The following is a 23,066-nucleotide window of genomic DNA, read 5'->3' as shown; positions in this document are numbered from 1 at the left end:
ATGAGATTTTTATTTAAAATAATTGAGCTGTAACCAAAAAAATGTATTTTGAAGCAAAAAGATGAATTTTCTACCAAGAAGATTAATTTCTACAAAAAAAGAGCAAATTTTCTGCTTAAATTATGAACATTCAAACAAACAAAATGGTTTTTTAACCAAAAAGATGGATTTCTAACCAAGAAGATTATTTCTATAAAAAAAACTTCTACTTAAATGTTAAATATTCAACTCCAACAATTGAATTTTGAACCAAAAAAAATGAAATTTTCAATTAAAATAATGAATTTTCTATCAAGAAAATTAATTTCTATGAGAAAAGACAAATTTTAAACTAAAATGATGAATCTTCAACTGGAAGTTGAAATTTCAACCAACAAGATGAAATTTTCATAAAAAATAATTGATGTTCGACCAAAAAAATTTATTTTTAACCAAAAAGATGAATTTTCATCAACCTAGAAAATGAATTTCTACGAAAAAGACCATTTTTGAACTAAGATTTTCAACTAAGAAGATTAATTTCAAACAAAAAAGACTAATTTTTTACTAAAATGATGAATATTCAAATGAAATAATTGAATTTTGAATCCGAACATTAAATTTTCAATTAAAATAATGAATCTTCAACCAAGAAAATTAATTTTCACGAAAAAATATAATTTTCAACTAAAATTATGAATATTCAACTCGAATAGTTGAACTTTTAACAAAAAATATGCAAATTTCAGTCAAAATTCTGAATCATCAACCCAAAAAAATGGATTTTTAACCAAAAAGATAGGTTTTCAACCAAGAAGATTAATTTATACCAAAAAGACAAATTTTCAACTAAAAATATGAATCAAAGCGAATATAGTTAAAGTTTTAACAAAAAGATGAAATTTTCGATTAAAATGCTGAATTTTCAACCAACACGATTAATTTTTACTAAAAAAGACAAATTTTCCAATAAAATGATGAATATCCAACTGGAATAATTTACTTTTGAACCAAAATGATGAAATTTTCACCAAGAAGATTAATTTTCAAAAAATACGAATTTTCAAGAAAATAGATCCTAACAATAACATAAAACTACTTTTCCAAATAAAGAACAATTCGCATTCATTTTTATATTGCAATAAAAAAAAGCACGCGGTCTAAAAAATTCTACAACATTTAAAGGTTTTTTTAGGCATATAAAAATTCCCTGCCAATTCCAGGTGTTCCATGTTGTGCCCTGCTACTGTAGAAAAAAGTATAAATCACTTTTCTAAATTGAGAAAAATTATTATAATTTTGAAAACTTGAATTTTGCGACGATAAGTAAATAATAAGTAAATTTCCGGTCATGTCCCGGTTAAGTGTTCCTGAAATTAAGATAACTGGAAAAAATTTCCAGAATATTTCAGAATACTTTGAAATTAAGTATCTATTAAAAAAAAAAAATTATGGGTGATTTTAATTATATTTAAATTTTAAGAAATATGGTTTTTAACATACCTTTTTTAAGACACTGTCCACAATTTTTTGTCTTTCTCTGCGACGTTCCGACTTTTCAGCATTTTTTTTACATTTATTAGCCAAATATAATTTATAATTTTCTGTATCTTTTCTTTCTGCATAATAACGCCTCATCCTCTCGGCATGTTTTTTACGTTCATTAATTGCAACTTCCGTATCCGGCGATTCCTTTATTTTCATTCTTTTTCTCGCTCTAAAAAGCCTATTCTTTTCCGCATTTTTTTTACGTCTCTCAATTTCAACTTCAACATCAACTTTTTTCATTTTTTGTCTTTCTCTATAACGCTTGGACGCCTCGGCTCGTTTTTTACGTTCATTAGACATATATTCGTCGTTTTCTAATTTTTCTCTGTCTCCATAATTCTTCTGCCTCTCACCAGATTTTTTATCTTCATTAATTTCAGCTTTTTTCATTTTTTGTCTTTCCCGATAACGCCTCGACGCCTCAGCCATACTTTTACGTTGATTAGCCAAATATAATTCATTGTTTTCTAATTTTTTTCTTTCTCTATAAAGCCTCTGCCTCTCACCAGGTTTTGCAAGTTTATTAATTGCAACTTCAAAATCCACTTCTTCATTCGCATCCTGCAAATTATTTTCTTCTCTTTCTCTACGACTATCCAATATATTCGTTTGTTTATTACCATTTCGTAAATAATTTTTCTTCTCTTTTCTTTTTGAAGTATTTAATTTATTTCTTACACATTTTGAATCATTTTCAAGAGTAAGATCATTTCTTTTACGTTTATTAATTGCAACTTTAATATCCACTTGTTCATTCACCTCCTGCAATTCATTTTTTTTCATCTTTTTCTTTAGCCTATAACGCTTAAGAGCCTCAACATTTTGTTTACGTTTATTAGCAAAATATAATTCATCGTTTTCTATTTTTTTTCTCTCTCTATAACGCTTTGACGCATCAGCTATACATTTACGTCTACCAGCCATATATAATTCGTTGTTTTCTTTCTTTTTTCTTTCTACATAACGCTTCCGCGACTCATTCTTTCTTTTACGTTTTTCAGCTGAAGTTCCAGTATTTAATTTATTTTCGATAGGTGTTAAATCATTTTCAGGAGTAAGATCAAGAAACTTACTTAGTAAACTATTACAAAATGGAATTGAATTCTCATTGTCATTTAAGCTTAAACTTTCATTTGATTTCTCATATATTTCAGTATTGATTTCTATCTCTTCTTCTTTAATTTCCGGTATATTAAATATTTCCTTTGTTTCATTTTCTTCAGTATTATTTAATAAATTACCCTCCATTATGAATCAAATTTAACGATAAATCTTATCTTCTCCATCAAAAAAAGTCATAAATAGTGCTTAGAAATATGCTGAAGGAAGTCATAGTCGCCGAAATTATAACTGAAAGTAAAATAAAAATAATTTCTAAATGTTCATAATTTTTTATTTTCTATTAATTATAATTTTTTTTAAATCACTATATAGCCGGTTTAAAAATATTATGTTCAACAAAAAACTAATTTTCTACCAGTTAAATATACAGGGTGGCCGTTTTAATCGACGAAATAAATTCCCAGCCATTTCCCGCTTTTTCCCGGTTCGCAAAAATTTTCACGGTCAACGAAATTTAAAAAATGGAACACAAAAGCTACGTAATTTTCCACTTGAGGTAATAAAAATTGAGCTTTAAATGAAAGCACTCAAAGTGGAACTGTTAAATTTTTTATTAAAAACTTTTAAAATTGAAATTTAAAAGTTTTTAATAAAAAAAATGTATTCAAATGCTCAATAATTTAGGCGTATAAAATTCATTCATTTTTCAATACAAAAAAATCTAAATCCACGTTATCATTTTCAATGCTCTAAATTAAAAAAAAAATCAATCAACTTTAAATATTTAAAATTATATCATTTTCAGGATCAAATATTGCAAAATTAAAAAAATTTTAACAGAACACTTCTGAAATTAGAAGTTCAATTATTTTCTTTTTAAATAGTTAAAAATCCTTGGAAAGATTCAAAATTTTATTTCAAAATCTTGAGAAATCTAGAAGTTGTTTTAAATTTAAAATTATTTGGAAATTTTTCCAGAACTTCTAAATATCTGTCAAAATGAATGGAATTTTTTCTACAATTTTCAGAAAATCCTGCAAATTTTAGAAAATTTCTCTACAATTTGGATGTATAAATAACAATTAAAAATTTATTATTTGTAGGAGAAATTTGAGTAATTTTAAGAGATATGTAGAAGTTTTGAAATGATTCAAACTTAACGTAAAACTTGAAATAATAGCCTAATATAAAACAAAATATAGATTTTCGCAGATTTTAAATAAAAAAAAAGATTCTTTTCAAGAATCGTGAAAGGATTCAAAAGAATAAAAACATTCTCTGAACATTCCTTAGAAAATTAAAAATAAATTTTCATTTTGAAAAATTATTTTAAGAGAATATTTACAAAGTTTTTCCAAGATTTAAACAAAATTTTCATTATCTGTTTCTGTTAAATTGCTTAAATGACCTTTTTATTCAAAATCCAACTGTATGGTAGAAAATTTAAAGACTTTGTTGAATATTCATCTTTTTGGTTAAAAAACGTAACTGTTTGGTTAAAAAATCAAATATTGTATTGAAAATTAATTTTTTAGCAGAAGTATTTTCTTTAGAAAATCAATTTTTTTACTAAAAATGCAACTGTTTGGTTAAAATTGGTTTCAGTGTAGGATTCAAGTATTTTGTTGAAAATTCGTTTTTTTTTTTTTTTTTTTGAAAATCAAATGTTTTTTTATTTAAAATTTTTGGCATATTAACTATTACACATTTGTTTAAAATTCATATTTTTATGCTTGAAATTCCCCCTCTTAAAACTTGAACTATACTTTCTTAAAAGTTTATTTTTCTCATTATAGATTTATGATTTTGGACATCAATTTATTTTTTGTATGTTAAAAATTGTTTGTTTTTTTTTAGCTAGAAATTAAACTTTTTTCTTAAAAATACGTCTATTTAGTATAAAAATTAATCTCTTTTGGTAAAAATTTGATCTTTTTCAGTTAAAACTGAAACTGCTTGATTGAAAATTAATCTCTTTTCATTAACTTTTAAACTATTTTGTTGAAAGTTGGCCTTTTTTGTTTGATTTCAACTTGTTTCAAATTGATTTTAAATTTAAAATTATTTTGAAAATTTTTTCAGAACTTCTAAATATCTGTCAAAATGAATGGAATTTTTTCTACAAATTTGATAAATTTTAAGAGATATGTAGAAGTTTTGAAATGATTCAAACTTAATGTAAAACTTGAAATGATAGCCTAATATGAAAGAAAATATAGATTTTCGCAGATTTTAAACAAAAAATAAGATTCTTTTGAAAAATTGTTAAAGGCTTCAAAAGAATAAAAACATTTTCTTAAGATTCCTAGGAAAATTAAAAATAACTTTTCATTTTGAAAAATTATTTTAAAATAATATTTAAAAAGTTTTTTAAAGATTTAAACAAAATTTTCAAAAAAGAGTTTACAAAATTTTAAGAAAACTTTCTAAATTTTCACAATAATTTTTAATCCTTTTAAAACTCCTAAATATCCCTTAAAATTACTCAAATTTTTTCTACAAATGCTCATTTGTAAATTATACATCAAAATTAAAAAATTTCACTTACAAATTAAGCATTTTTCAAATACAATAAAAATTTATAATTTTGATTGTATTTGAAAAATGCAGTTAAAGATTCTTTACTTTTAAATATTTGGTTTCAATTTACTTATGTTAAATAAAAATTCAAATATTGCTAAATATTCAATAATTAATCTTTTTAAATTAAAAATTTCATATTGAATAGGTTAAAAATTGAATATTTTAGACTAAAACAATACTTTAAATTTAATAAAATCCTTTAATTAAGAATATATTATGAATTTTTTTTTAAGTTGAAAATAATTGATAAACTTTCAGTCAGACGTTCACATTTGTTTAATGACTAAGACTTTTTGTCAAATCGTTTTTGTTCATTTTTTATTACTTAAAGTAGGTACAAATTAAAAAAAATTATTTGTTTATTAAATAAAAATGTTTTTATACAAAATTTTCCACTTCAATGGCTTCTATTTTTTATTTGTTCAGGTCTTTAAGAAAGCATTTAAAAATTCTTTAAATAAAAAATGTCATACAAAAAATTCACTGACATTTTTGGTATTTCCCGGTCTCAACAAATTCCCGGTCATTTCCCGGTTTCCCGGTCATACGGCCACCCTGACATAACAAACAAAAAAAGAAGAAACTTTAAAAAAATTGTTGAATCTACAGCTAAAACAATGGATTTTAAAAAAAGATTCATTTTCTACTTAAAAATACCATTTTTTAACAAAGTACATGAATTTTCAATCGAATAGAATTGAATTTTCAAATTGAAAATATCAAATGCCAATTAAAAATATAAATTTTCAATTAAAATGTAATATTTACACTTTTACTTTAAAAGAACAATTTTTAACAAAATGTATGAATTTTCAAAAAAATAATTTTCCACTTGGAATCATGAATTTTCAACAACAAAAAATTTCTGACAAGTAATTAATTATTTAAATAAATAGCTTAATTTATAACCACATAGTTTAATTTTTAGACAAAAAGTTGCATTTCTAACAGAAAAAAATGGTATCTGCTAGGAGATGAATTAACAGACAAAAAAAGGCGTATTTTTTACAAAGCAATTAAATTTTTAAACCGAAAAGATGAATTCTTAACGAAACATACTATACCTGATATTTCAACCAAAAATATTTTTATTTTTAATGAAAAACAGTTGAATTCTAACAAATCAAACGAATTATACGCAAAATAATTAAAGCCTAAACCAAAACATATTAATTTTCAACCAAAAAGTAGCGTTTTTAACTAAAAAGAATGAAGGATCAATCAAGAAAATTCATTTTACACCAACAAGATACATTTTTAAACAAAATACATGAATTTTCAACCGAATAGTTGAATTTTCAAGTATAAAAAATTCTTAATTAAAAAGAAAAACTTTCAACAAAAATAGAATAGTCACATTTTTAATTTAAAAACTGACTTTACCAAAGAATTTAATTGGAATTAAAATGATGACTCTTCAAAAAAAATCAATTTTACCCATAATTTTGCATAGTCTATTAATTATCATTTTTAAAAATCACTTTAAAAAAAAATTAAAATCAAATGAAAATTGCTTTTTTCATAAGTAGCAGCTTTTTTATATTTAAATTAAATGTAGGTTAAAAGCTATACATATTACAACAAACTAGCCATGGATGAATTAAATTTTTTAATTACTTTGCGATTGCAAAAATAGTTCAATTTTTTTATCTTTAAAAGCTATACATAAATTTAAAAAAAATGATTACGATATAAGCCGTTATGGTGAAAATTGAAAAAAATTTCAAATTGTATTTTTTCAATTGTTTAAGCAAACCCCCAACATGTATTAATTTTTTTAAGCTAAAGAAATTTAAAAATCAAGATTAAGAAAGGATCGAAAATATTTGAAATTGTAATGTTTTCTTTTGAAAAAATTGAGCATTTATTTGAGTAATTTTGTAATGTTACAAAAATGTTTCAAACTGTTTTTTCTTTAAATGTTAAAAAATAAACCCAATACGATTTAACTTCTTTTTTCATTAATTTTTTTATAACATTTTTACAAATAATTAATCATTCTTGAAAATTCGCTAGGCACAATAGAAAAGAGTCACCGGAAAAAATTCTTAGTTGATTTCGTGAAATAAGTTTAGCCTATTCGTTGAAAAATAGCGAAAATTGGAAGTTGTTTATGAAAATTGGTTAAGTAATTAATAATTATTAAAAATTTGCAAAGTATAATATTAAGGAGTCACCAATTTTCATCGACGGTAAAAATTCCCGGTTTTTTCCCGGTTCGCAAACATTTTGCACGGTGAATAAAACTTAAAAAATTCGAATTTTAAAGCTAAACATTTTTCCATTTGAAGCAATAAAAAGAAAATTGCAGATTAAAGCACCCAAAATGGAACTCTTGAGTTTTAAACTCTTAAAATTGAACTTAAAAGTTTTTTATTTCAAACATTTTTTGCTTAAATGTTCAATAAAAATAAAAATATGTAAAATGGAAGCACTTTTATAAATTATGTAGAGTTCAAAGATTCAGATTCAATTCTAAAAATATATATCTACATTATAATTTCCATTTTAAAAAATTACATTTTTTAAAAACTGAACACTTCTTAAATTATTTTCATCTTAAATAGATTAAACACCCTTGAAAAGTTTCAAAATTGTATTTCAAAGTCTTGAGAAATCTAAAAATTGTTTTACACTTTTCAAATTTAAAATTATTTTTCAAATTTTTTCTGAACTTGAAAATCTTCTAAAATCTTTTTAAACATTCTCTTAAGATAATTTTTCAAAATGAAAAATCATTTTCAATTTCCCTAGGAATGTCATGAAAATGTTTTTTGATCCTTTTGAAGACCTGCTTAAAAAGCTTCTACATTTTTTTTTGAAATATGCAAAAATTTATATTTTCTTTTAAATTAAACTTTTGCTATTTGCACTGAAATTTCAGGACAAATAGCCGAATTTTGTTGTTTGAATACTTCGTTAAATTATTAAAAGTTCTTCGAAATTTTAACGATTTAAGGTTTTCAACGTTAAATAATTCAGTTTCAATTTGTATACTTTTAAATATTTGGTTTTAATTATTCGTTTTAAATAAACATTTAAATGTTACTAAATATTAAATAATTTCTCCTTTGTCTTAATTAAAAAAATTTTAATTGATTGTGTCAAAAATGAAATATTTTAGACTGAAACAATATTTCAAATTTAATGAATTTCTTTAATTACAAATATATAATTATGAAGTTATTTTTAAGTTGTAAATAATTTATGAGGTTTCAACCCGACGTTTACATTTTTTTAATAACTAATACTTTCGAATTGAAACAGTTCAATTTTTACCATTAAACTCTGAAATTTCTTCAATTTTTAATGGATTCAGAATCTTTTTGTCGAATCAATTATTATTCAATTTTTACTACTTAAAGTACAGATCCATGTAAGCCTAAAAAAAAATCTGAAATAGAAAATTTTTCAAGTAAAAGATTTTCGAATTAGATATTGTGAAGTGAATGATATCATAATTAAAAAATATAATTAAGCTAACTATTTTTAAAAACTTTTGAAATCGAACTTGGGACAAATTTTTCTTCCAACGATTTGTAAAATTACCGGTAAAAAAAACGCAGTCATTTCCCGGTTTTTCCCGGTCTAGCGGCGACCCCGTGAATGTTTAAGAAGACAGTTCCATTTTAAACCAAAAAAAAGACGAATTTTAAATCCAAAAGGATCAATTTTCTGTCCGAATAAACGAATTTTTAACAATATCGATGAATTTTCAACCAAATAATTGAATTTGTAAGAGAATACTGGAATTTTCTACTACAAAAATAAATTTTCAACGAAATATTTACATTTTCATCCTAATTGTCAAGCTTCAAGTCAAAGTATCAATCTTTAATTTAAAAAAATTAACATTATAGTTTCATTTTCAAACAAAAATTAATTTACAACTAAAACAATTAATCTGCAACCAAGAAAATAAATTTTTAATAGAGTGGGACAAATTTTAATAAAAAAATACCAATTTTCTACAAAAAAGTTGAATTTTTACTTAGAAAATATGAATTTTAATCAAAAAACGATAAATTATCAACCAATAATGGATTGACAGCAAAAAAATTAATAGTTTTCAGAAATTTAAATGAAATTGTTAAAATTAAAAAAAATTGGGAATAAATGAGAAACTTTGAAATAGCTTCGATTGTAGCTTCGTAATTTTCACTGTGATAAAATGAACAATCTATTGCTAAGATTTTTTTATACACTGAACACAACTTAAATTAAAATAATTTTTATTTTAAATAGTTTTAAAATCCTTAAAATGATTCAAAATTTTATTTCAAAATCTTGAAACATTTCATGTTGTTTTAACTATTTTAAAATTGTAAATTATTTTAAAAATTTTTTCAGAACTCCTAAAAATCTTTTTAAATTTTTCGAATTTTTGTCTTACAATTTTTTTTTAATTCTTAAAAATTGAAAAAATTTCCTTAAAATCCTTTTAACATTCTTAAAAAGCTTGGAAATTTTTTGTTCGAAATCTGCCAAAATCTAAACTTGACTTTAAATTATATTTGAAATCCTTTTAAATTAATTTTGAATTTGCCCAAAACTTCTAAAAAAATTGTCAACTTACTCGGGTTTTTCTAAGAATAATATATGTTCAATTGTTATTTATGCAGCAAAATTGAACATTTTGACTTTAAAAATTTAAAAATTTTTAATCGAACAATTAAAATTGTAACGTTTTAAGTTTATTTTTTTTTTGTTTAGTTTTGAATATTGAATTTATAATTACTGATTTTAAAAGCACAGTCAGATATTTGTAAATATTAGGCAATTTTTTTCTTAAATAAAAAATTGAATGGTGTAAAAATGGAATAATTTAGATTGAAAGAATATTTTAAATTTTATAAAAGCCTTTGATTATAAATATATTATTTTGAAGTTATTTAAAAATTGAAAATAGTTTATAAAGTTTCAATCCAGTTTTTACATTTGTTTAACTAATAAGACTTTTTCATTCATAAAGTAAAATTTAATTTTAAAAATCATGACTGAATTTATATTCAAAGCTGATCAACTAGAAATTTCTTTCATCAAAAATCTTCGATTTTAAATGCTTCTAATTTTTAATTAGGTCTTTACAAAATTTAAAAATCTAAAATGGAAATTTTTTAAAGTGAAAGTAACAAAAATTGCAAAATAAATAAATTTTGAAACAATTATTTTTATTTTTCACTAGAAGATATCACTTTTTAATTAAAAAATGGAATAGTTGAGCTTTTAGTTAAAAAAATTTAATTTCCAAACAAAGTGATAAGTTTTTAAATAAAATTGTATATTAGAAAGATCAATTTTCAACTACATTGATGAATTTCTTACTAAAAGAATTGCATTTTTGACAAAAAAACATGACTTTTCAACCAATAAGATTAGTTACTCCCAAAAGAAGAATTTTCAACAAAAATGAAATAATAATTGAATTTTTAGTCAAAAAATTAATGTTCAACCAAAGAGATTAATATTTATTTAAAATTATTCAATACTCAACTGGAATAAAAGTTACATTTTCAGTTTAAAAAAGAAAATAATTTTCAATTAAATGTGAAACAAATATTCAACAAAATAGTTAAATTTTCTGCAAAAAAATATATTTCCAGCCAAAGAAAAAACAAGTTTTCAATGAAATAGCTCACTTTTCTACCAAAGAAATGAATTTTTAATTAAAATGATGAATCGTCAACCACAAAATTTTTTTTTTTTTTACAAGAAGAATAATTTGCAAGGAAAAGGATAGTTTTCTACACAAAAAAATCGATTTTTAACAAAATATTAATTTTCTACAAGAGGCCAGTTTAATTTCTAAATCAAAAAATGTAAGGGTTAAATTTTCTGTTAAAAACTTAATTCTTAACAAACAAAAAAAGCGGACTTTCAGAAAAATAGGTCAAATTTTCTACGGGAATAGTCGAATTTTTATTTAAAAAAATTGATTTTTAACAAAGTAGAAAAAAATCTCAGAGAAAAAAATTTTTTAATGGATTTTCTTATAATAAATAATTATAAATTATGATTTATTTGGAGTAAACTGAGATAATCTGAAAAATCTGCGAGTGTAGATAAAATAGAAATCACTTTTCTACATTGACGAAAATTATTAAAATAGATAATTAAAACTCGAATTTTTCTGCAATCTGGAGTAAATACCCGGTTTTTTAAATTAACTTTCCGGTCATTTCCCGGTGAAGTCGCCACCCTGCTGAGTTTAATTTTGTAAGATTTTAATTTTGTAAAATAGCATAAACATATATTTCATTTTTCAAACTTTTCTAAATTGCGAAAATAATTCAAATTGTAATAATTTTTTCAATAATCCAAGATGAATATATTTTTAATTTTTTAAGATTAAACAAAAATTTTTTATTTTAAGAAAGTTATAATAGTCGAAAATGTTACTGAAAAAAGAACAAAAATAATTTCTAAGTGTCCATATTTTTTTATTACCTATTAATTATAATCCAGTTAATATGGGAAAACCCATTTTTCACAATTTATAAATTGTTATTTATACTGTTAATTTTTTTTAGTTCCAAATATAAAAGTTGGTTAAATGCTACCTACATTATAAAAAATTAGCCCGGGATGAATTCGGTTTTTCATTTTTTTTACGATTGCAAAAATAGTTTAATTTTTTTATTTGATTGAAAGCTATATAAATTTAAAGAGCTAAAAATAAGAAATGAGCTAAAATAATGAAAATTGTATATTTCATTTTTTTAAACTACAAAAATAATTCAAATTGTATTTTTTTAATTGTTTGAAGAAAATCGCAAGATGACTTCATTTATTTGAACAACATAAATTTAAAAAAAACAAGAATAAGAAATTATAGCCAAACTCTAAAATTTGTTGACGAAAATTGTTTAAGTAATTAATAATTATTGGGAACTTGCAAAACATCATAGAAAAGCGTCGGGGGAAAGAAATTTTTAGTTGATTTCGTAAAAAAATGAAGCCTTTCCGTTGAAAAATATCAAAACTCTGAATTTGTTTATAAATATTGTTTAAATAACAAAAAAATTCAAGTTTACAAAAAGTCATAGAAAAGTAGACAAACGACAAATTTGCTTGTCTTTGATACCGAAAATAACTTTTGTTATGAACTTTCTAATGTGAAAATACATGGAAAAACATTTTGTAAAAATAAGTATAACGGGTACAAAAGAAACACAAATATTTCCAAAAACTACTTACAAGCTATCCAAAGAGATAAACTTTCAGTTATATATAAAAATAACACAATACACAATAATCCACGAAAAATCACTATTCATAACTGTTCATAACTGACAAATAATTGCAAAATATCCATGAAAAAGCAATAGTTTTATTGCTATTTTAAATCACGAACTAATGAAGTAATAGAACCGAAAAATCATTTCTTAAATTAGCTTCACTCGGGAGTTTACCACTCACCAGAGTGCGCAATCTGTTCGGGCCCGAGTTCTACCAAAATTCAAAAAAAAATTTATTTAAATTTTTTCATTTCAAGTTTCTTCTTTTTGGTTGAAAAATTGCATTTTATTTTTGATTAAAAACTGATCTTTTTCATTTGAAAAATTACATGATTTGTTGAAAATTCTTCCATTTTTTATTAAAAATTCACCTCTTTTAGTTTAAAAATTAATTATTTGGATAAAAATTCATGTATTTTATTAAAAATTGATCTCTTTGGTTGAAAATTAATCTTGATGCTTAACAATTAATATTTTTGTTTAAAAAATTATTTTTTTGGTATAAAATTTAAATAATTTTTTAAAAATTCGTTTTTCTATTCTTGAAAATTAATCTTTTTACTTGAAAATTCAACTATATGTTTGAAAATTGACTTTTTTTATAAAATTATTATTCTTCTTGTGTTCAAATTCATTTATTTTTCTTCAAAATTAATTTCTTTCTTTAAAAAATGAACGACTTCGTTCAAAATACTTTTTTGATAGAATTTATTTTTTTGTTCAAAATTTATTTTGTAGCTCAAAACTCAACTTTTTGGTAGAAAATTAATCATTTTGTTTGAAAATTAATGATTTTTTTGTAGAAAATTGAAGAACGCATGAGAATATTCTTCTACCAAAAAAAAGACGGATTTTTAAGAAATATTTCAATTTTCATCTAAAACAGATAAATTTTAAAGTAAAAATAAAATAATTAAATTTTCAGTAAAAAACTTAATTTTCAATCAAATCCTAGCAAATTGTCAACGAAATAGTATAATTTTCAACCAAGAAGATTAAATTTCTATCAAGAAAGATAAGTTTTCGACAAAAAATGGGACAGTTACATTTCCAATTAAAAAATTTATTCTAAATAAGAAAAAACTAATTTTCAACCAAAAAGATCAATTTTCAACGCAAAAAATCAATTCTCAACAAAATAATTCGAGTTTAAACCCAAAATTTGAATTTTCTATAAAAAAATACAGTTTCAATTAAATATATAAATTTTTAACTAAAAAAGATACATTTACAAACCAAAACTAGAATAAATAAATTTGCAGTTAGAAAACTAAATTTTCAACAAGAGAAAAATAAAGAAGTTTTCAGCAAAATTAATTAATTTTCAACTGAAAAGAGACGAATTTTCAGCGAAATTAATTAATTTGTAATCACAGTGATCAATTTTCAAACAATACATTTTTTAACGAAAAAGATTACATTTCTATCAAAAAACGTAAGTTTTCTACAAAAAATGGAATTGTCAATATGTTTTTTTCACTAAAAAGATCAATTTTGTATAAAAAAAAAATACTTAAATTTTTAGTTAGTAAAATAAATTTTCAAGCAAAAAAGAAACGAATTTTCAACTGTAATTATAAATTTTCAACCGCAGAAATTAATGTTTATCCAAAATAATGAAGTTTCAACTAATACTATTCTACCAAAAAATACGGTTTCTCAACAAATACTTGAATTTTCATCTAAAACAGATACATTTAACATTTAACCAAACATGGAATAATTAAATTTTCAGTAAAAAACTGAACTTTTAATAAAATGAAAGTCAATTTTCAACGAAATAGTATTATTTTCAACTAAGAAGATTAAATTTCTATAAAAAAAGATAAATTTTCGACAGAGAATAAGAGATACATTTTCAGTTTAAAAAAAATTGATTCAAAAATTAAAAATAAATAATTTTAAACCAAAAGATCAAGTTTCAGCCAATAAGATGAATTTTTGACCAAAATAGACGATTTTTTAACGAAGTCTATGAATTTTCAACCAAATAATTGAATTTTTAAAGAAATTTTCAATAAAAAAGAGGAATTAATGACCAAGAAGCTTAGATACTTTCTCAGAAATTAGAATTTTCTATCAAACGCAGGAATTTCAGACCAAATTTTTTATCTTTCAACTTGGGAAGTTAAATTTTCAGTAAAAAAAATTCATTTACAACTACAAAACATAATTTTTTTTAAATAATTAAATTTTAAACGACAAAAAAATTGTAAAATAAAATGATGAATCATGGACCAAATAAATAAATTTTTAACAAAGATCAACCAAACAGGATTTTAATTTTATACCAAAAATTGTTTAATTCTACCAAAAAAATATTTAAAAAATTGTTAAAAGGGATAATAAAAATTAACTTTAACTTTAACCGATCTGTAGCTACTCTGTAATTTAAAAAGGTATATGTTCATTTTACTCTAGAATTTTTTTGTAAAAATATATGCATTAATTACGATATATATTTGTTTAAACAAGAAATCCTTTAAATTCTCGAGATATTCTCGAGAGCATTTGCTCAAAATATATTCGTGGGCATTTAAGAAGACTTAAAAAAATTTTTTTGTTTGAAAATATATTTTAATTGTTGAAAATGCAATATATTTCATGACAGGCCTCCGCTAGAACACCGATAATGAATAATTGAAAACCTCTATTTCAGAATTCTTCCAAATCAAGTATCAATTTAAAAAAATATGTCTGGATATTTTAAATAATTATATTTCAATTTCAAGGAATTAAATTTTTGTATCATACCTTTTTTAAGACATTATCCACAATTTCAAAACGTACATTATTAGCTTTTTTTACGTTTATTTTCACTTTTTTCTTAGTTTATAACAATTCTGCACCTGAGCTTGTTTTTTACGTTCATTAGCCAAATATAATTCTTTTTTTTTAAATATTTTCTTTCCCTTTATTGATTCTGCTCATCAGTATTTATTTCAGGTTTAATAACTTCAACTTCAATATCCACTTCTTCACTCACATCCTGCAAATCGTTTTCCTTAATTTTTTGTCTTTCTCTACGACGCTCAGAGTTTTCAGAATTTTGTTTACCTTTATGAGCCAAATATAATTGATAATTTTCTGATTTTTTTCTGTCTGCATAAAAACGCCTCTGTCTCTCAGCATTTTTTTTTACGTTCATTAATTGCAACTTCAATATCCTGCGATTCAATTATTTTCATTTTTTTCCTCGCTCTAAAAAGCCTATTATTTTCAGCATGTTTTTTACTTTTATTAATTGTAACTTCAATATCCACTTTTTCCATTTTTTTTCTTTCTCTGTAACACTTGGATTCCTTAGAATTTTTTATACATTTATCAGGCAAATGTAATTGATTGTTTACTAATTTTTTTCTTGCTCTATAACGCCTCTGCCTCTCAGCTCTCTTTTGACGTCTTTCATTTTCAACTTCAGTATCCAGTTTTATCATTTTTTGTTTTTCTCTATAACGCTTCGAAGCCTCAGCCATAATTTTACGTTTATTAACCAAATACAACTCATAGTTTTCTAAATTTTTTTTTCTTTCTCTATAATGCTTATACCTTTCAGAATATTTTTTACGTTGAGTAATTGCAGCTTCAACAACCACTTCTTCATTTGCAACCTGCAAATCATTTTCTTGAATTTCTTGTATTTTTCTATAACTATTCAATATATTCGTTTGTTTATTAGCATTACGTAAATAATATTGCTTCTTCTCTTTTGGTTCAGTACAACGACTTTGTGCCACAGAATTACTTTCACATTTTTCAGCTGCAGTTCTAGTATTTAATTTATTTTTTGAATGTGTTGAATCATTTTCGGGAGTAAGATCGAGAAACTTACTTAGTAAAATATTACAAAATGGAATTGAATTGTCATTGTCATTTGAGCATAAACTTTCATTTTGTTTCTCATTTATTTCAACGTCTATTTTTTCTTCTTTAATTTCTATTATATCAAATATCTCCTTTGTTTCAGTAGTTTCATTTCCTTCAGTATAATGTAATAAATGAGGCTCCATTATGAATAAAATTTTAATGAAAAATTTAATCTTGACCACTTTTTGTTTCTCTTATTCAATGTAATGAATTCAAAATTATTCCATTAAAAAGAGTCATGAGTAGTGCTTACAAATAAGTCATACTCGCCGAAAATATTACTGAAATAAAAATAAAAATGATTTCTAAATGTTCATAATTTTTTACTGTCTCTTAATTATAATTTTTAAAAAATTACTTTCTAAAAAATAACATCAAACGAACTTTTTTTCGAAAGTAGGCCGCTTAGTATGAGAACGCCCACTGGGCTGCCTAAATTCTACAAAAATGAGCTCAGAATAAATTCATTTTTTCTTTTACAATAGTGTTAAAAATATGCTGAAGAAAATCATAGTCGCCAAAATTATGATTAAAGTGAAATGAATATAATCGCTAAATATTCATAATTTTTTATTGTCTATTTATTAGAATTTTTAAAAAATCCCTTTCGAAAAAAGTAACATCAAATAAACTTTTTCTTCATAAGTAGGTGCGATAATGCCAATTAGTATGCAAACACCCTTTGATCTACCTAAAATTCAGAAAAATAAACCCAGAATGAATTCATTTTTTTCATATTCAATGTGATGAATCCAAAATGATTTCATCAAAAAAAGTCATGAGTAATATTTACAAATAAATCATAGTCGCCGAAAATATTACTGGAAGAAAAATAAAAATAATTACTCAATGTTAATAATTTTGTTTTGTCTATTAATTATAATTTTTTTAAAAATCACTTTCAGGGTGGCCGTTTTAATCGACAAAATAAATTCCCGGTTTTTTCCCGGTTCGCAAACATTTTTCACGGTCAATGAAATTTAAAAAATGGAACACTAAGGGTAAAAAATTTTCTACTTGAGTTAATAAAAACTGAGCTTTAAATGAAAGCAGTCAAAGTGGAACTGTTAAATTTTGAACTTGTAAAATTGAAATTTAAAAGTTTTTAATTAAAAAATTTTGTATTCAAATGCTCAATAATTTACGCGTATAAAATTAAAGATACTAACATTTTTCAAAATAAAAAAATATAAATCCACGTTATCATGTGCAATGCTCTAAATTAGAAAATCAATCGATGAACTTAAAATTTTTCAAAATTATATAATTTTAAGGAATTTTAAGCTACAAACATCAAATATGGAAAATTGAAAAATTTTAACTAACACATCTTGAATTAGAAATTGAATTATTTTTTTAAAAAATAGTTTAAACATCTTTGCAAAGCTTCAAAATTTTATTTCAAAATTTCCAGAAATCTAGAAAATTTTAAAATTTATTTTGAATATAAAATTATTTTGAAAATTTGTTCAGAACTTCTAAATATCTGTCAAAATGAATTGAATTTTGTCTACAATTTTCTGAAAATCCTGTAAATTTTAGAAGATTTCCTTACAATTTGTATGAATAAATAACAATTGAACATTTATTACTTGTAGGCGAAATTTAAGTAATTTTAAGAGAAAATAAGTTTTGAAAAGATTCAAACTCAATGTAAAACTTGAAATGATAGCCTACTATAAAACAAAATGTAGATTTTCGCAGATTTTAAACAAAAAAATTAGATTCTTTTCAAGAATTATTAAAGGCTTCAAAAGAGGAAAAACATTTTCTTAAGATTCGCAGTTAAATTAAATATATTTTTAAATTTTCTCAAAAATTTAAACAAAATTTTCAAAAAAGATTTTATAAGATTTTAAGAAAACTTTCTAAAATTCTCATGAAATTTGTAATCTTTTTTAAACTCCTAAGTATCTCTTAAAATTACTCAAATTTTTTCTACAAATGCTCATTTGTAAATTATACATCAAAATTTTAAAATTTCACTTACAAATTAAGCATTTTTCAAATACAACAATTGAAATTGTAACGTTCAAAGTTTAAAGGCTCTTTGAAATTTTAACAATTCCAGACTTTCTATGTCAAACAATTCAGTTAAAGATTCTTTACTTTTAAATATTTGGTTTCAATTCACTTGTCTTAAATAAAAATTCAAATATTGCTAAATATTCAATAATTAATCTTTTTTTTTCATTAAAAATTTCAAATTGAATGGGTTCAAATTGGAATATTTTAGACTGAAACAATATTTTTAATTTATTCAAATCCTTTAATTAAGTTTTTTTAAGTTTATAAACTTTCAAACACACGTTCACATTTTTCTAATGACTAAGACTTTCAAATTGAAACCGTTTAAGTTTTAACGTTAAAATCTGAAAATTCTTAAATTTTGAACTGATTTAAAATTGTTTTGTCGAATCGTTTTAGTTCACTTTTTATTATTCAAAATACAGATAAATAATTTTTTATTTATTCATTAAATAAAAATGTTTTTTATCCGAAATTTTCAGCATTAAAGGCTTTTATTTTTTATTTTTTAAAGTCTTTAAGAAAGCATTTAAAAATTCTTTAAATTAAAAATATAAGCTTAAATATAAAAATTTTAAATGGAAAATTTTTTAAGTAGAAAAATTTTGAATTACGCATTTCAAGCTAAATAATATCATAATTTAAAAACATAACAATTCAACTAATTATTTAAAAACTGTTGGAAATCGAACGTGGACAGATTTTTCTTTTACAAATTTGTAAAGTTTCCGGTCAAAAAAATTCACTGTCATTTCCGGGTCTTCCCGGTCATTTCCCGGTTTTCCGGTCCAGCGGCTACCCTGAATTTCGAAAAAAGTAAAAGAAAGTTAGGTAACATCGAACGAATTTTTTTTATAAGTTGGTGCGCTAATGCCAATTAGTATGACAAAAAATCAAAGATGATGCCATTAAAAAAAGTCATGAATAAGGTTTACAAATATATTGAAGGAATTCGTAGTCACCGAAAATAAAATGAGAATAATTTATAAACGTTCATAATTTCTTATTGTCTATTAATTATAATTTTCAAAAATCCCTTTCGAAAAAAGAAACATTAAATAAATTTTTTTCATGAGTAGGTGCGATAATGTCAATTAGTATGAGAACACCCATTGATCTACCTAAAATTTAAGGAAATGAACCCCCGAATGAATTCATTTTGTCTTATTCAATGTCATGAATCCAAAATGATTTTAGCAGAAAAAGTCATGAGTAGTGCTTACAAATAAATCATAGTCGCCGAAAATCTTACTGATAGAAAAATGAAAATAATTTCTAAATGTTCATAATTTTTTATTGTCTATTAGTTATAATTTTTTTAAATCACTTTAAAAAAAGGAAAAGAACGTTAGATAACTTCGAATGAAATATTTCTTTCATAAATAGGTCCGCTAATAACAATTAGTACAACCAAACCCCATTTACCTATCTAAAATTTCAAGAAATGAGCCCAAAATGAATTAATTTTTTCTTCTCCAATGTAACAAATCAAAAGTTGTTCCATTAGAAAAAGTCATGAATAGTGTTGAAAAATATATTAAAGAAAGTCGTAATCGCCGAAAATATATCTGAAAGTAAAATGAAAATAATTTCTAAATGTTCATCATTTTTTTACTGTTTATTAATTATAAGTTTAAAAAAAATCCTTTTTGAAAAATGTAAAAGAAAGTTAGGTAACAGCAAATGAAATATTTTTTCATAAGTAGGTGAGCTAATGCCAATTAGTATGAAAACACCCATTGAACTACCTAAATTTAAAAAAATGATCCCAAAATGAATTCATTTTTTCTTCTCCAAAATGTAATAAATAAAAAAATGGATCTATTAGAAAAAGTCATAAATAGTCTTTAAAAATATAAGAAAGGAAGTCATAATCGCTGAAAATATAACTGAAAGTAAAATGAAAATAATTTCTAAATACGCATAATTTTTTATTGTACATTAATTATAATGTATAAAAAATGTAATGTTTAATTTTATTTTTAATGATCCACGGATTGATTAATTTCTTAATGTTTTTGCAATATGAATTTCTTTTAAAGCTATCTAAATTTAAAAAACTAAAAAAGAGCCCCGTAGAAATTCATTTTTAAAATCTTTTACAATGCAAAAATAATTCAAATTGCAATGCATGTTTTTTTTTTTTTTAATCGTTGAAAGGTATCTAATTTAAAAGCAAAAACGCTTAATAAGAAATATTTAAACTTGTAATTTGAAATTAATTTGGTTGAAAGTTATATATGTACATTGGAAATAGTTAAAACAGGGTAGCCATATTTCACACTCAATGTGAAACTCTTAAATTTTAAACATTCAAAATTTAAGTTTAAAAGTTTTCTAACCTCAAAATATTGTATTCAAATCGTCAAGAATGTACACAAATAAAATTGAAAGCACTAACACTTCTCAATTGAAAAATTTTTAATTAAATGTATTTAAACTGAAAAAATTATAATTTTGAACTTTTATAAATTGTAGAGTTCAAAGATTCAGATTCAGTTGCATGAACAATATATTTGTATGGAAAGAAAAAATGTCAAAAAAGCATTCAGTGTTACATCAAAATATAATTTTTATTTATTTCTAAACAATACTTAATCTTAAAAACCTTTTTTTATTTATAAAACGTATAAAGCAGGGTTCTTCAGAGAGAATATAAATAAAAAGTCAAAAAGCTCCAAAAATTACTTACAAGCTATCCAAAGAGATAAGGCGCCAGTTGTTCTTTTACATGAAAATGTTCCGCTTTTAAAATATTTACACTGGCAGTTGTAAAGTTCTTTACTAATAAAAATGAAACAATTTACAATAATCCACGAAAAAAGAATAGCCGAATAATGTATTTGTTATTTAAAGCACGAACTAATAAGATAACAGAAGAGAAAAATCGTTTCTCAAATTAACCTCACTTCTTCAAATTTAAAATCAAATCAGTACAGGTAATCGAGATTTCTACTTTATCGGTGACCTTTCACTCTCGAGTTTAAATAATCGCGCCAAATAAATGGATTTTGAAATGACGATACATTTCTTAACCAGTTTAAAAAATTAATTTAAAATAAAAAAAATATTTATCAATAATATATTTTAATTTTGAACGAAAAAAAGGGTTTTCAAGTAAAATTATGAATTAACTAGAAAAATTAATTTTAAACGAAATAATTCCAGTCTGAACTAAGTAGTTGCATTTCTTCATATTTTTTTATAAATAAACAAATATGATGAAAAAATAGCAATTTTTTATATTTGATATTCCTGGTGCTCGTTAATAAAATAATTATATAATAAACACTTTTTTTGATAAACAAATTATTTGTTAAAAAATTTTTTCTACGATTTTCCATAATTGTACGTTTTTTTAAGTTAGATTGCAAGAAATTTTGATAAAAACAATATAATGGTGAACAAATTTCTTCTCGAGATTATCATTGTTAATATTATAAACAAACGCATTAATAAAGAATTTTTCGGCAAAAAAACCGTTATTTTCAATTGTAATTTTTAAAATTAGGAACCTTATGATAATTTTAGAAAAATTCATAATTATTGAATAATCTATTGATTTAAAAAAAAAATGTAATAAACAAATGCATTATTCGGACATTTGTCAACAGAAAAATTTCTTTTTTTTCAATGCCAGTTTTTTCACTTCGGAACTTCATATTTCAGCAGCATTCATAATTAGCTGATAAATTTGTTGATTTTTTAAAACAAATTCAATAAACAAAAGCATTACTCAAGCTTTTTTCCACCGAAAAATTTCGTTCTTTGTGATGTTAATTTTTGAAATTAAAAACTTCATGATAATTTTCAGTAAAATCCTCATTTTGTTATCAATTTTATTTTGTTTTATTAAAATTATCATAAATTTCCTAATTAAAAAAATGACAATGAAAAAAACGAATTTTTCTATCGCAAAATGCTGAAAAAAAATTAATTTTCAACAAAAAATGAAAAAAAAAAATTCTGAATGAAAAGTCTAATAATTCATTTTGCAAGCTAAAAAGATTTTAATTTTTAATTGAAAGCATTTGAGTTTTTAATACACAGACACAAATTAAATATAGTCGTTTTATTCAATGTACAGATTTTTATTTATTTTTTAAACTTGTACAAAAATATATGTGAGAATTAATCAATCATTCTCAAAATATAAATATTTTAAGTAAAGTATAAAATTTATTATATTTTTTCATATAAAATGTGTCCATATTTTAAACATAACTTTTGAATTTTATTTTTGTAATTCAATAATTATCAAAATTTTATTTATATATATATATATATATATATAAAGAAATGTATTAACCAGGCATTTGTCGACAGAAAAATTCGTACATTTTTTAAATTGGGTACTTCATGATTATTTCAAGTACATAACTTCATAATTTTTTGATCAATTTTATTTTGGTTTTTGATAATTATCATAAAGTTCCTAATTTAAAAAATTTAGAATAAAAAAAAGAAAATTTTTGTGTCGCAAAATGCAAAGAAAGAATATGAACTTAAAAAAAAATGAATTCTAAATTAGAGTTTTGAATCCACAGATAAAAATTTTAAATGTTCGTTTTATTCAATTTACACATTTTTATTTTTTAAAAAACTTGTATGAAAATTTATATAATAATTTGTAAATCATATATTCTCAGAACATAAATATTTTAAATAAGGTTTAAAATGCATGACATTTTTTTCATATAAAATGTGTCCATATTTTAAACATTAACTTTTGACTTTACTTTTGTTATTTAATAAATAAGT

The 23,066-nt window shown here is 22.6% G+C and overlaps 1 protein-coding gene across 5 annotated transcripts in view; it reads right to left on the bottom strand.

Moving 5' to 3' along the window:
- Nucleotides 1-23,066, bottom strand: part of LOC117173441 (trichohyalin-like) — a 106,645-nt gene that overhangs the window by 20,317 nt on the left and 63,262 nt on the right. For 2 of the 5 annotated variants that reach the window (XM_033362015.1, XM_033362013.1), the window contains exon 2: nucleotides 1,483-2,877. In XM_033362015.1, the coding sequence (XP_033217906.1) occupies nucleotides 1,483-2,775 (1,293 nt within the window). In that variant the 5' untranslated portion in view covers nucleotides 2,776-2,877. Of the gene's footprint in view, nucleotides 1-1,482; nucleotides 2,878-12,369; nucleotides 12,489-15,164; nucleotides 16,559-20,997; nucleotides 21,171-23,066 lie in introns of those variants that run through there. The other 3 variants (XM_033362010.1, XM_033362014.1, XM_033362012.1) reach the window with 3 other exon arrangements.

The sequence above is a fragment of the Belonocnema kinseyi genome, chromosome 5 (genome assembly GCF_010883055.1).
Source record: "Belonocnema kinseyi isolate 2016_QV_RU_SX_M_011 chromosome 5, B_treatae_v1, whole genome shotgun sequence".
In the NCBI taxonomy this organism is placed as follows: domain Eukaryota; kingdom Metazoa; phylum Arthropoda; class Insecta; order Hymenoptera; family Cynipidae; genus Belonocnema; species Belonocnema kinseyi.
This window is presented reverse-complemented; position numbering and strand designations above follow the sequence as displayed.